At 43.5% G+C, this 15,787-nt stretch overlaps 1 protein-coding gene across 3 annotated transcripts in view; it reads right to left on the reverse strand.

Annotated features, from left to right (window-relative positions):
- The window catches only part of ncam2a (neural cell adhesion molecule 2a), a 1,336,232-nt gene that overhangs the window by 36,982 nt on the left and 1,283,463 nt on the right, over positions 1-15,787 (reverse strand). The window contains exon 16 of one of the 3 annotated variants that reach the window (XM_080203387.1): positions 15,164-15,268. The exons of the other annotated variants lie outside the window; for them this stretch is intronic. Coding sequence (XP_080059513.1) covers positions 15,180-15,268 — 89 coding nt within the window. The 3' untranslated portion in view covers positions 15,164-15,179. Of the gene's footprint in view, positions 1-15,163; positions 15,269-15,787 lie in introns of those variants that run through there. 3 annotated transcript variants of the gene reach the window in all.

Genomic DNA, 15,787 nt, shown 5'->3' on the forward strand with positions numbered 1-15,787 from the left:
TTCACAATGCATTGTACAGCTTTATACAGGGTCCGAGTTGTCTCCTGCAATTGTTCTGTAGGTCGATCAGGGTATTTTCAAACATTCTTTCTCAAATTAGCTTTCAATTAACCTTTTTTTAAAGTTTAACTTTATTTATCAGTGTTGCAAGTAAACTTACATTTATACTGCAATGAAATTGCAGTGAAAATCTCCTAGTGGCCACACTCTGGCGCCTGTTCAGCTACACTGAATGAGAATTTAGCATGGCCAATGCACCTAACCAGCACAACTTTTGGGCTGTGGGAGGAAACTGAAGTACCCGGAGGAAACCTACACAGACACAGGGAGAACATGCAAACTCTACACAGACAGTGACCCAAGACAGGAATCAAACCCAGATCCCTGGCGCTGAGAAGCAGCAGTGCTAACCATTGTGCCACCGTGCCGTCTCTGCACCTATTCCAGGAGTTTGCAGGGTTCCACTGTGTTGGGCAGTCTATACATTGTGATAAACAAGACATTGCAGTTGTATTGAACAATCATTGGTCCTTGTTTGCTTCCTTCCCCGTTTTCTTCTGTTTTAGTGTGTGATGATACAGCGCCTTTAGGAAATGCATCTGAGTCATGTTTCTGGGCAGGATTTTTTTTAACAGTCTGTTCTAACTGGTGCTGCTGGGTCCGTACCAGTTCTCTGTTGTTACTGCAGCAATATAATTGCTCTTAATTGCTAGAGTGATTCTTTTAAAATCTGAACTGGTGCTCTTCTGTTAATTTAGTATTCCCCTAGGGTTTTACAGAGTAGGGCTTGATTAGGTTGACTTAGAGAAAATCATATGATTGGGTGGAGTTAGGTTTAGATACAGAAATCAAGCCTACGTGCTGCTTGGAGTTGTTAGACAGCAGAGCCACTCTTTTCCTCATTGGATTTTGAGACTGGAATCTACCAGAAAATAAATCTCTTTCTCCGAAATCCTGCTGTATGAAAGTCAGAGGACAAGTGTCTGCCTGGACCTCTGTCCAGAGATGTTAAAAGTTTCAAAATCTAGCATGTGGATACATGAGACATTTCTGTTTTAATACTAGTTCAAAAAAGGATTTATGACTATGAGGATATTGCTTACATTGGAACTATAGCAACAGCTAGTTGTTAAGAATTATACCTTGCCATGTTTAAGTATTTCCAATTGGTAAAACTTATGCTAATTCTTTTTTGTTATATTTTACCTGTGTTGTTAAAAATAAAAATTGTTTTAAAATCATAGAAACCTCACAGAAGAGAAAGAGGCCATTTGGCCCATTGAGTCTGCCATAATCCCACCCAGACCCCACCCCCATATCCCTACATATTTTACCCTCTAATCCCTCTAACCTATGCATCTCAGGACACTAAGGGGCAATTTCAGCATGGTAAATCCACCTAACTTGCACATCTTTGAACTGTAGAAGGAAACCGGAGCACCCAGAGGAAACCCACACAGACACGAGAAGAATGTGCAAACTCCATACAGACAGTGAGCCAAGCCAGGAATCAATCACAGGTCCCTGGAGCTGTGAAGCAGCAGTGCTAAACACTGTGCTACCGTGCCACTTTAATAAAAGCTTCCTAGTGGCTCAACTGAATCACACATGGAGCGAAACATCTTATGCTCATCCTAATGCCAAAATCAAAAAAAAGTTGGGGCCCAGGTTAACTCCATAACATATCTTGGAGTTTTTGATCTGGCCCCTAACATGTGTGACTGGAAAAGAAGGGCGAGTGGCATCATATTGATTAGTGGACACATTTCCTGTCCATTCAAGAGAATTATTAGTAACTCTGGAAGTTCATGTGAATAACTATCTTCAAAAGAAAGAAAAATGACAAATAGCAAATCATTTCTTTTATTCAAAACAATTAACATATTGAAGTGGTAATCCTTGTGTGCAAGATAAATGGAGAAAGCTTTTGTGCATGAATTAACAAACTAAGAAAACACAGATGGTGACAACATGACTGTAGTCTTCCAATTGCACTCTCAATTATGTTTCGGATCTCAGCACACATAGCTTGGTAGCAGTTTGATACAACTGGGAGGTTTGCTGGGCCATTTCAGAGATCGGTTAGGAGTCAATCCCAGATGGGATTTTACGGTCACACTCATCCCGAAACCGTAAAATCCCACCCGAGGTCAACGGACCTTCCCATGGTCCGTCCCTTGTCTGCTCCGATTCCCGTGGTAATATTGCAGCTCCCATTTCCCTGGGTCTGGAGTCACGTGTAGGCCAGGCTGGGTAAGGATGGCAGATTTCCTTCCCTAAAGCACACTAGCAAAGCAGATGGCCTTTTATGACATTTTGGAATTCGCACGATGACCATGACTGACTCTGATCTTTTTAAAATTCAAAGCACTGTGTTTAAATTCACTAATTCACTGGCTAGAAACACACAACTGGGAGGCTGGAGAATCTCACCCTATATCTCTGAGATTCTTAGTCTAAATTAGTAATCCTATAATATAGCCATGATGCTACGATCACATTTTCAAGGATAATTAGGGATGGGTAATAAATGTTGGCTTTGCTTGCTCGCATGAAATAAAATAAAACTTTGAATATTATCATCTTTCTCTGACAAGATATCTGGAATTCTCTCACCCAAAAGGCTGTGGATGCTTGGGAATGATTGGAACTTTCAAGACAATAGTCAAAATATGGTCAAGATATGGTCAAGTTTGCTTTTAAGCCAATACCAGCATGTTCTCCTGGGGATCATGTGAATTTGCTAACAGATATCATTCATTCTAGAAAAGTTAAAGTTTATTTATGAGCCACAAGTAGGCTTACATTAACACTGCAAGAAAGTTACTGTCAACATTCCCCAGTTGTCACGCTCTAACGCCCCGTTAGGGTACGCTGAGGGACAATCTCGCACGGCCAATGCACCTAACCTATACATCTTTCAGGCTGTGGGAGGAAACCGGAGCACCTGAAGGAAAACCACACAGACATGGGGAAAATGTACTAATTCCATACAGACAGTGACCCGAACCGGGAATCCAACCCAGGTTGCTGGTGCTGTGAGGCAGCAGCGCTCACCACTGTGCCACTGTGCGGCCAACAATAGCCATCCATTGCCCACTACCCCATTGCTCAGCTGAGCGGGACTAGCTGACTGTAACTGGAGTAGGACCCAGATTTTAAGCTCTCATTCTTCTTAAGCAGGTTTGATGGCAGGAGTGGAAAGTCCTGTGAGAGGTCCCAGTCACGTTTTACGTCAGAGTGAAGTGTCACCACGATTGAAACACCACCCCCACTCCCCCACCAGCCCCCCCCACCCCCCCACTGCCCCGAATCCACAGTGTTGTTATAGAAATTCCAATGTTCAACCTCAGGAACCTCATTATAATAAATTTGTGTCTAATTATTAAGTCTATCAGCCTGATCATCCCCTGCTGCATTAGATTATCCATTGACGCTGGATCAGTGACTCACACTGGTCTCCCACAGACGGCAGCTGGTGGGCAAACCCATCGGAGGAGCTCAGGAGAGTGCATCGCTCGGGGAGAAGAGGGTCATGTCTTGATGTTGCCCCCTGGCAGTGCCCAGAGAAGTGCCAAGGGATAGTGTTACGTGTCGGGTTTGGGTGGTGGGGGGTGGATGAATGTTGCACTGAGGGGTTTTTCAGGGGTAGGGAAGGGTTCCAATCTAACTCCTGTATATACAGGGCAGCCTTTAAAAAGACCAACCTGACCTTCAAAAAGTTATGTTGCTGGTGGAGTAGGCTCAATCAGAGACTGCCCTGCCAGTGTGACATCGTGGGACCCACCACTTCAAAAAATCTTTGAACTTATTTCGGGAAATATGATGGAGAAAGCCATTGTTGGGGCCAACGGCTTCAATGCCACTTTTCCTACCCCCCCCAATGCCACACTCTGCATTAAAAAGGGAAAATTCCGACTGAGGTTCTAGGTGATGGGATATGTCTTTTATTCAGAGAGGGGTCTGCTTCTGCAGAGCGGTAAACTGAGAATGCTTCATTTCTACCACCATCATATCCCTGGAACCACACTGCAAATCCCATTTTGAGTGTGGAAATGGAGTTAATGCCACTGTTACCCTGTTGCTTATTTTATTGCGTTATTACAGCTTGACAGCAGCTTAAAATGATCTTGACTGTAGTGTGACGCTACTGTGCCTTTAAGAAGTGTATTTTAATTGTGTTTTCTGCAGTTTGCTCAAACAGGCCTGGCCTATTTTGTTATGCCAAATAGCACAATCAATATGCTATATATGCTCATAGAGCTGTCTGAGAACCGATGTCCTCAATTGTTGTTGGAACAATATAATGGGTATCTTATTCGTCTTTCATCTGGGCCTAATGCAGTGTCCTGGGGTTTTATGACCCTTTTGGGAATTGTTGATTGGAGGCTGGTTGGCAGGTCAGGTGCCTTTAGACAAGTTTTTCCCTCACAGGCCAAGTCCAAAGGTTTTACTTTCATTTTGGCAGGAATGTGTTGGACTGTAGGCAGAAAGCAATGCTTTTTGTCTCTCTCTCTGGTATTGGAAATTCTGTTGTTGGTGGCCGGCTAACTAGAAACTAGAGATAAGTAGTGTCTCTGTGTCTTGAGGTATGCTGAAAGTTCCAGGACACTGAGACTCAGCATTTCAATTCCATATCCAAAGGACTGAATCACAGCAGGTGTTGAAAAGCTGCAAAGTCCAGCATTACACAAACATAATTGTTTTCTGTGCGAAGCCAAGAAAAGGGTTTATGTTTGTGGAGGTTCTTTAGCTTGGAACAGAATACTTAACTGTTAAGGTTTATACACTATTATAGTTGCGTTTTTTGTAATTGCCAAAAGTTATCGCTGATTTTTCTTTTTATATTTAACTGGATTCTTAAGTAAACTTTGTTTGATGTAAGTTCCCTAGTGGGTCACTTAAATCATATTTGAAGTGAAACATCTTATGCTTATGAATGCCACATTTAAAATGCAAAATTTATGGTCTACACTGATTTCATAAAATACCTTGGGGTGCTGACCTGGATTAGAACAGTCGTGGCACACAGTATCACCTGACATGTCAACACAGTGAACTTGTAAAGTCACTTGGTTATTCTGAACTTAAAATTGCTAGAAAAAGAGGCATTCTGTTAAAGCTTTTTGCCTTGTACTCATCAGGACAAATACAAGAATAGCAAATTTCAAAGGGAACAACAAATTATATTGCATGAGAAAAGGACTGGAAAGTTGACTTTGATTGGCCAAAGTATTCGCAAGGAAAATTCACTAGGGGATTATTGCCCTCCACACCGCTTACCCCTGCATAAACAGCCTTCACATCTGTAATCTTTTGTTACCTGTATTCTTGCAGCCTTTCATGGGATACAGGTCAAACTAACTTCAGTATGAAACAACTGCAAACAATACTCCTATAACACAAGCAACTGCTACCCTAATGTGACTTAATAAACTGACTCTTGATTCTGAATCAGAGATTCAATTTCTATTCCAGTGACTTGAATACAAAGTCAAAGCTGATACTCCAGTGTAATACTGATTGCGTTCAGAAGAACAGTGAAACCAAGATCCTGTCTGCCCTGTCAAATGGACTTCAAAGATCACTCAGCACTACTTAGAAGAAGGGCATGGGAATTCTGACTGAAGTTTATCCCACCAATAAAATGCTCTTCATCATATTCCTGTTTGTGAGATCATGTTCACATAGTTAGACAATCCCTACAGTATGGAAGGAGGCCATTCTGCCCATCAAGTCTGTACCAACTCTTCAACAGAGCTTCTCACCCAAGCTCACCCCCTTTATTATCCCCACAACCCACACATTTATCTCATTAATCCACTGAATGCACACATCTTGGGACATTAAAGAACAATTCTAGCATGGCCAATCCAGCTAACCAGCATGTCTTTCAGGCTGTGGGAGGAATCCGGAGCACCTGGTGGAAACCCACGCAGGCATGGGGAGAACATGCAGACTCCAAACCGTCAGCCAAGGCCGGAAATGAACTCAGGTCCCTGGTGCTGTGAAGGAGCAGTGCTAACCACTGTGTCACCATGTTGGACCTAAAAAGAATGAAGGGTCATCCGGAACCTGTTCGGTACAAATTGACTGTTCTACATCCTACGTTACAACAGTAACCTTTGACTATATTGGTTACGAAGCATCTGAGGACACCCTGCCAAGAGGATCGGGTTTGACAGTGAGCAGTTTGTTGATAACAACATCTCACCCAAAGGTACCCAAGGATAATAGGTACTATGGAGCTGTAGACTAGAAGGGAATGACTTGAAAATATGTGGTGGAGATGCCAGCATTGGATTGGGATGGGCACAGTGAGAAGTCTCACAATACCAGGTTAAAGTCCAACAGGTTTATTTGGAATCACGAGCTTTCGGAGCACTGCTCCTTTACCAGGTGAGTGACTCATCTGATGAAGGCAAGCTCGTGATTCCAAATAAACCTGTTGGACTTTAACCTGGTGTTGTGAAACTTGAAAATACATGGCAGTGGGTGCCAAACGATTTAACCCTGTTTCGGAGGCCTACATATTCTGCCTTCAAGAATCCCTCATGAAAGAAAGAACTTCCCATTTGTACAGTGTCATCCAAAACTTCAGGAGGTCACAGCCAATCTCAGTCCATCAAACCACACATTGATATGTTGCAATGGGGGATAGATCGGATAAGGCCTTTTTGAACACAGCATGCAAAATTCCTACTGCTCGCTAATATCAATCAGAGTGGTATAGAATACAACACTAAACAGTGGTTCTACTCCTCAGCAGGGAACTAAAGTTCATACAAGTTTGATTAAAACTAGCCTGCACTACTTAAAGCAAGCTACTTCCCTTAAAGGGGAGGTGCTTAAATAAATACGCCAGTGTTTATTGCCCATATTAAATTTATCCCAGTGATGATGAAAGGATAGACTGCTGGTTGGTAGAGGGTTTGGAAGGTGCAGTCGAAGAAGCCTTGGCGAGTTGCCAGTCTATCTTGTATATGGTTACGCACTGTTGCCACTGTGTGTTAGTGGTGAAAGAAGTGAATATTTAACATGTAGGATAAATAAAGGCATCACTTTGTCCTGGCTGGTGTCAAACTTCTTGTGTGTTGTTGGAGCTGCACCCATCCAGGCAACTGGAGACTATTCCATCACTGTCCTGATCTTGAATAAGGTTTGGGGAGACAGAGGGTGAATTACTCGCCGCAGAATTTCCAGCTTCTGATCTGCTCTTGTAGTTACGGTATTTATGTGGCTAGTCCAGTTCTGTTCCTGGTCAATGGTAACCTCCAGATGTTGGTAGCGTAGAGATTCAACAATGGTAATGCCATTGAAGGTCAAGGGGAGATGGTTAGATTCTCTCCTGCTGGATATTATCATTGTCTCGCACATGTGTAACTTGAATGCTCACCACTGGATTGTCACTCCACTCCATTTCACGTTCCCGGGTCAGGAGCTGCACATTTCCCACTCGGTTTACCGACCCTGGGTCTGGTGTGAAATGTGTAGCACGGCCGTTTCCGCCTCCATCCAATGCAGGGCAACAGCAGGGGAAATAAAGACATATCCCCTATTATGGCACTATGGGGCACTCAGGAGAGGAATTGGTGGGGTGCAGGGGGGAGGATGGTTAGTTGAAAGCTCAGGAGGGTAGTTGATGGGGGTGGGATGGGGGTGGTGTGGGGTGTTGGAGGGTTTGCAAGGGTCGGTGGGGTGTGGGAGTAGTCATGAGATCAAGAGGCTGGGGTATTACTCAGAGAACAGTCATGAGAGTGGAGTGTAAAGCATATAGTTGGGGAAGTGTGGTTCTGGGTTAGGATTTGGGTACTGGGGAGAGGCAGGGGGGTGGGGGGGTTGGGTGTGGTCAGAATTATCAGTGGTTTTCCGGGGTCCAGTAAGACTTCAGGGAAGGCGTGTTAATGCCATAGTTATCCAATAGTTTTAACCCCTTTAACTTGTTCATGGCATAACTATTCTGCTAAGAGAGCTAGTACAGTCTGAAATCTGATTTAATTGGGAGGTTTGGATTGTTCCTGGTGCAGGGTCCTCACCCAGTGGAAGTTTAAACTTCCCAGGTAATTCGCACACAATTCTTAGCTGGGAATTGTTGAGGGGTCCTCCTGCGTATCTTCTGGGTCTATTCCTAGGGTATAAGCATCTCCCCAACAGCCTTCCCCCCACCCTCTGCACCACTTCCCTATGACAATACAAAATCCTCATAACCCCTCTTGCATTCTGCCAACAATAAATCCTTCCCCCTTCCACCCCAAATCTACTCCTTCGACAACTGAGTAAGATCAGCAACATCTGAGCAGACTGTGAATTGAACCAGAAACTTTCCTGATCTGACGGCCTAGTCCGAAGCGACCCCATGTGGTACCAAAACAACTTGAAGTGCTTGAACTGGTATCAGAACAACAGTGGCTCAGTGATTAACACTGCTGCCTCACAGCGCCAGGGACCCAGATTCGATTCCCAGCTTGGGTCACTGTCTATGTGGAGTTTGCACATTCTCCCCGTGTCTGCGTGGGTTTCCTCCGGGTGCTCCAGTTTCCTCCCACAGTCTGAAAGATGTGCCGGCTAGATGTATTGACCCAAACAGATGCCAGAATGTGGCAACTAAGGGAATTTCACAATAACTTCATTGCAGTGTTAATGTAAGCTTAACTTGTGACTAATAAATAAATATACTTTTCATAAACTTAGCTTGCAGCTGTATAATGTGGGATAATGTAGGATAGCATCCCAAATTCCAAGTCTCAAATCCATTGAAGGAGGTCGCTGAGTATAACTCCTGATGTTGAGACAGTCACCACTCTGTGATCAATCATAGTCTTTAAGAAGGCATGCTGGTTAGGTACATTGGCCATGCTAAATTCTCCCTCAATGTGCCCGAACAGGCACCGGAGTGTGGCGACTAGGGGATTTTCACAGTAACTTCATTGCAGTGTTAATGTAAGCCTACTTGTGACAATAATAAATAAATGTTAAAACTTTAAATTTTGAAGGCAAATAGTAAAAGATACAAAGGAATTAAGGTTGGTGTGAAACACTTGGGGAAGAGGATGGCAATGTCACTGGATCAGTAATCTAAGAGGCCCAGGCCAATGTTCTGGTGAGGCTGGTTCAAATCCCACTGTGGCAGCTGGTGGAATTTAAATTCAATTAATAAAATTGGAATTGAAAGTTAGTCTTTATAATCATGACTACAATCTCCAATTGTCATAAAAACCCATCGCATTCAACAATGCTCTTTAGGATAAGAAATCTAACATCATTACCTGGTCTGGCCTACATGTGACTCTAGGCCAACAGCCTGGAGGGCGACATGGTGGCACAGTGTTTAGCACTGCTGCCTCACAGTGCCAGGGACCCGGGTTCAATTCTAGTCTTGGGTGACTGTCTGTGTGGAACATTCTCCAAAGTTGCGTAGGTTAGATGGATAGGTCATGTTAAATTAACCTTTCATGTCCCAGGATGTGTAGGTTCGGGGGATTAGTGAGGTAAATACATGGAGTTACGGGGATAGGGTCTGTCAAAGATGCTCTGTTGAAGAGTCGATGCAGACATGATGGGCCAAATGGCCTCCTCCTGTATTATAAGGATTCTATGATTCTACAATGTGATTTGTTTGTGGCCTTCTAAAATGGCTTATTTCAAAGATCAATAAGGATGAGCAACAAATGCTGGCCTTGCCAGTGATGCTCACACAAAATATTTTTTTGCAATATATACAGTTTGAACTACTGAGGATAAACTTTGTGTGGCCTTGTACCTGAAAAGTTTGACAAGTCCATCACGTGGAAGAATTAACTGCTGAGACTTTCCATTGATTTTCATCATCTAGATTCCATCATAAAACTCAAAGGGAACATTTTGTAACACTCTGGGGATAGTAAGACTAATTAGGTAACTCTTTCAAATAGCTGGCATTTGGATGATGGGCTGAATGGCCTTCTTCAGTGTTGTATCATTCTATGATTGGATACTCTGCAATGGAGTCTTCATCCAATTCTGGATTTGGATAAAGGTGGCAAATCTAGCTATTGGAAAAGCATTTGGGATGTGAGGAAACATCCATGCCATTCTTGGCATTAATGATCAACCAGCTGTATGGGAGTTTGCACGTTCTTCTTGCATCTATATGGGTTTCCTCCGGGTATTCCAGTTTTCTCCCATAGTCCAAAGATATGTGGATTAGGTGCATTGGCCATGCTAAATTACCCCATAATGCTCTGGGATGTGTAGTTTAGAGGAATTAGCAGGGTAAATATGTGGGGTTACCAGGATATGGCTGACTTGGGATTGTTATTGGTGCAGACCTGATGGGCCAAATGGCCTCTTTCCAGGCTATAGGGTTCCTATGATTTCTATGATCTATGGTGATCTCCACTGAGTGAGGACATCAGGCAACAAAGCACAGGCTGCGACTTCTGGAAATGGGAACACCTCCCGGTAGAGAGATGAGCCAGAATGATCAACTGAGCTCCCTGCAAATCCCAGGGGATTGGTAAGCCTTGGACAATGGTTAACGTGATTGTGTACATTCAACCATGTCTAACACTAATGGTATGTTGGTCAATTGGCAGGTTTGGGGAATAAGGAAAGCTAAATTGTGTCTGACCTCTTTAAAATTCAAGTAAAAATCCAGGAGGAATTTAAGCTGGCTTATTGTCCCCTGTTTACATGACTTAGGGAATAAAATAAGTAAAAAAAACACACAAAATGCAGTGTGATGACCTTAAGGCTTGTGATGACACTGTGCCTTTAAGAAATGTATTGCTATCATGTTGCTTTTGTGAGGGGTATGTTTAAAATTCAGCTCTGGTTTACACGGTGTCTATTTGTCAGCAAACTAGGCAGCTCATATGCTGAGAATGCAGGCTAATGGTTGATTTTATCTCGGGATTTGTTTGTTTTAATCTGAGTTGATGCATTTTTATTTAGTTTTTCCTTTGGGGTTTCAGAGTAGAGTTTTGACTTGGTTGACTGACAGAGTCAGGTGTTGATACGTGAGGAGCTAAGCTTACAGAGAAAAGCAAGGCCGTTACTGTCAGGTTCTGGAAGAAGCAGGAGACCTCCCTGTTTTTGTCTAGAGACTACTGTTTGGAACCTCCTGGGAGAAATGGGTCTTTCCAGAAGTGTTCCGGAGGCTCAAGGAGAGGCAGCCCAAGTTCCAGCCTGTTGGCCTATGTGTTGCTGACTTTGAAGAGGAATTTAAATTAATAAAAGGAATATTGCTTGAATTAGAATTGGGGTGGCATGGTGGCACAGTGGCTAGCACTGCTGCCTCACAGTGCCAGAGGCCTGGTTTCGATTCCAGCCTCAGGTCACTGTCTGTGCAGAGTTTGCACATTCGCCCCATCTGTGAGTGTGTTTGCTCTGGTTTCTTTCAAAGGCATGCAGGTTAGGAGGACTGGCCATGCTAAATTGATCCTAGTCTCAGGAGGATTAGCAGGGTAAATGTGTGGGGTTACAGGAATAGGGCCTGGGTTGATGTGGTCAGTACAGACTCAATGGGCTGAATGGCCTCCTTCTGTACTGTATGGATACTATGATTCATAGGGATAGATTAGCAGTTAAGAATTGCACCTTGTTATGCTTAAGTATTTCAATTGGTGAAAATTAAGTGAATTCATTTGTTATATTTAAACTGTATTGTTAAATAAAGTTTGTTTTGATAAAAGCTTCCTAGTGGGTCAATAGGGTCACATCTAGAGTAAAACACCTTATCCTCACACTAATACCAAAATAGAAAAACTGTCAGAGAGTCGGTGGAGATTTTGATGGGCTGAATGGCCTCCTGAACTGTAGGGATAGTATGATTCTATGAACTGACATGCATATGGCTCTCGAGTTGATCTCGCTTACCCTCCCTGATAGGTACCCCACTTAAAGAGAAACTGTAGCCTCTTAACATCAGAAGGAGGGTAATATCAGGTGTAACATCAGTAACATCCTGCGTGAATGGTGGAAATGCGTTTTTGATACATGGTCCGGAATTTTACGACTCCGCTCGAGCGAGGCTCATAAAATCCTGCCCAAGGCCAATGGAATATTCCATCCTCAGCCACTCCGATCCTGGGGCAGGCGTGCCGGTAAAATTCTGACCACAGTGAGAGATTTGATACAAATTCCATTGTCAGGGATAAAATACCAAATCCACTTTAAAACACATGAGGCTGTCACGCAGGAATCTGAACAACCTCACATGCCTTTCATTTATCTTTTTGAGACATTAAAACCTGGCTAATGAAAGGGGATAGTATGGTTATGTTAGAGGAGTTGAGCTGTTGAACACATTGGAGGGTCCCATCCTCAGAAAGAGGTGGATATTTTAATTAATGAACGAGAAAATACAGTCGCTTTTTTTGGGAGGAATAGGTGACTTATTTAGACAAATGGCTACCGAAACTCTCTGCTCCTGGTGGGGGGACGTTTTTTCTAATCTCATGTATGGATTTGCATTAGACTAACAGATAAAGGTTTATTACAGTTAGCTCACAACTCCATTATCCAGCAGGATGGGGGACAATGAATTAAAAGGACCTTGGTCTTATCTCATCCAGTCAATCCCAAGCCCAAAGCAGTGCCTTCAGGTACATCAGGTGACAGGTCCAAAGCTGTGGTGTCTAAGAGAAGACGCCAAGAAGCATTTACTTTTAATGCGAGCTGATTAGCAATTGAAATTATTTGTCAGCAAGGTGCCTGCAGTTGGGTCACGGGGCTAATACATGGCCAGCTCTGATAAGACTGCGCGGCTGGGATCTGGAAAAGATGAGTAACCCCTCAGGTTTTCTTCATCAGAATGTATTCCAATGGTTATCTGAGCGGAGCGACGGACCAGAATAGCAAGATGCAGATTAATTAATGCAGAAACCTTCACAACAACAACAATCGTTCCATCACACTGAATCCCTGCTGAGTTAATGCAACTCCCTCGCACTGCCAGAATCAGTAGCCCTTGGTCACATTATTCAGCTCAGTAAGATGCCCGGGAGCACTATCAACCTTTACGGTTTATGCTCAATCCTTCCAGTTAACCTCCTCTTTCACACTCTCTGCCGTAGTAACTCCTTCCTCACATTGCTTAACTGAGTAACTCCGCCCCCCACTTAAGGAATCGAAGAATCCTGACAGTGCAGGAGAAGGACATTTGACCTATCCAGTCTGCACCCGACTCTCTGATAGAGTATCTCTCCCAAGCTCTTCCTCCCAACACTATCCTCATAGTCCCATACATTTACCATGGCTAAACCACCAAACCTATGCATCTTTGGATGGTGGGAGGAAACCGGTGCACCAGGAGGAAACCCACATACAAAACAGGGAAAATGAGTACCCTCCAAACTCCACACAGACACTCACCCAAGCCGAGAATTGAACCCGGGTCCCTGGCAGTGTGAGATAGCAGTGCTAACCGCTGTGCCACTTCTTCCCAAAAGACCCCATGCCTTATAGTGCGTATCTAAGTACCCCTCCTGATTGATGAACATGTTTCCAGGGATGATAAACTTTATTTTGGTGAGTAAATTGAAGATTCTGGGTTTGAAAAGAGAAGGTTTGATAGCGGGGTCAAAAATTATGAGTGGACGAGACACAATAGATAGGGAGAAACTGTTCCCATTGGCAGAAAGGTTGAGAGCCAGCAGATATTGATTTAAGATGACCAATGAAAGAAGAAAAGGTGAGATGAAAAAAATCTTCTTTACACAGAAAGTGGTTAGAATCTGGAATTCACGACCTGAAAGTATGTTGGAGTCAGATTCAAACAAGGCTTTCAACAGGGATTTGGACAATTATCTAAGAAAACGGTGGCACAGTGGTTAGCAAGGTTGCCTCACAGTGCCAGGGACCCAGGTTCAATTTCCCAGCTGGGATCACTGTCTGCGTGGAAATTTTGTGTGTTTTCCCCGGGGGTTTCCTCTGGGAGCTCTGATTTCCTCCCACATTCCAAAAATGTGCGGGTTAGATGGATTGGCCATGTAAAATTGCCCCTTGGTGTCAGGGAGACTAGCTAGGGTAAATGCACGGAGTTATGGGGATAGGGCCTGGATGTTGTTGTGTTCAGTGCAGACGCGATGGGCCACATGGCCTTCTCCTGCATTGTAGGATTCTGTGAAAAATGGTTTGCAGGGCTATGGGGAAAAGGTGGGAGGAATGGGACTAGGTGAGTTGCTCTTGTAGAGAGCTGGCATAAACTTGATGGGCCAAACAGCCTCTTTCTTAGTTGTAACCATCCTATGATTCTATTTTATCCAGCTCATTACTCCCTTCCTTATATTGCCTCTTTTTGCATCCTTCCCACATGTCATCCCAACTTAATAATCCATTTCAGATATTGCCAATATCAGTCCCCCTCACTTACACTGCCAGCTAAATAACCCCTTTCCTTACTTTGAGTCTGTTAATACACCTTCCTCATAGTCTCCAGTTTAGTCGCCTGCTCTTCACACTGTCCAGCACAGTGATCCCTCTTTTGGGTGGGTCATAATTCCATAAGTTCATAAGCTGTAGGAGCAGAATTAGGCCATTCAGCCCATCGATTCCACTTGGCCATTCGATCATGGCTGATATACTCCTCATCCCCATTTTACTACCTTCTCCCCGTAACCCTTCAACCCATTGCCAATTAAAAATCTGTCTAACTCCTCCTAAAATTTACACACTGTCCCAGCATTCACCGCACCAGGGTCCACTAGCCCTTCCTTCTTATGGCCTTACTCAGCAAGCCCTCCCGCAAGGTGCCAGGCCAATAACTCCGAATCTCTCCTCCAACGGGATTCAATGGGAAACTTCCGTTTCAAAAAGTGGGTGCTGATGGGAGGCTTCTTGTTAACAAAAAGTGGATCTGGTGAAAACGCACTGCCTCTTTGAAAGGCAGAGTGATTTAAAAGTGGATTGCAATAATTTTTGAAATTCCAGTGGCAATTTAGCTTCAGGCAGTTGGAGCAATTTGCTGGAGATTGGGACAACTTGTGGATTTGTTTTGTCAGGTGACCTGTTACGGTGCTGCATGTTCTATGCAATTCATTAAAGAAGCTTTAAGCTTTGGTTATTCCAATTCATTGTCTCAGGTCAAATGTTGGCAGTGAAGGAGGAGCAGTGAGAAACCCAGGCTGTCTATAAGGCTTGAGCCACACAGACAATTCAACGAAAGACAATGGGCACCAGCATGACACACTGCCCCAGATCTAAGGTAACATCCAGCTAAGGCCAATGGCACAGACAAATGCAAAATGAACGTTGAATGGTTGTGGTGATGGCTGGAGTCCACTTCCGCCTGTGGTGATGTTGAAATGTTGATTCACCGAGAGATAGGACAAGGGGGATGGGTGACGGGGATTGGGGTAGGAAAGGGAAGGGTGGATGGTGAGATGAATGGCAACCATGAAGGAGGGAAAATCCAGGAAGGGGTGGAAAAGGAAAAAAAAAAGAATGAATATAAATTAATCATTTTTCAAGACATGTTGACAGTCACACAAACAAAACATTCAACAGGCAACAGAGTGAGGAACACCATCAAAACAAGGACCAAGTAGCTAAAGACTATCATGGGTGATAATAGAAAGGTGGACACAAGAAATTATCTTCCCCTATTTGTTAGTTCAGCAAAGGTGATCTCCCATTAAAGCAGCAGCCAAAGTACAAACACATTTATTGTTCATCACCATCTTCAACAGTAATCTCTGAAACTACTTTCAGAAATGTTTCATTATAAAACATTTATTCATAACAACAGCCATTGGCAATTTCCCAAAGTTTAAAGTTTATTTTTTAATGTCACAAGTAGGCTTACATT

The sequence above is a fragment of the Carcharhinus amblyrhynchos genome, chromosome 15, assembly GCF_965287045.1.
Source record: "Carcharhinus amblyrhynchos chromosome 15, sCarAmb.v2.hapA, whole genome shotgun sequence".
Lineage (NCBI taxonomy): Eukaryota > Metazoa > Chordata > Chondrichthyes > Carcharhiniformes > Carcharhinidae > Carcharhinus > Carcharhinus amblyrhynchos.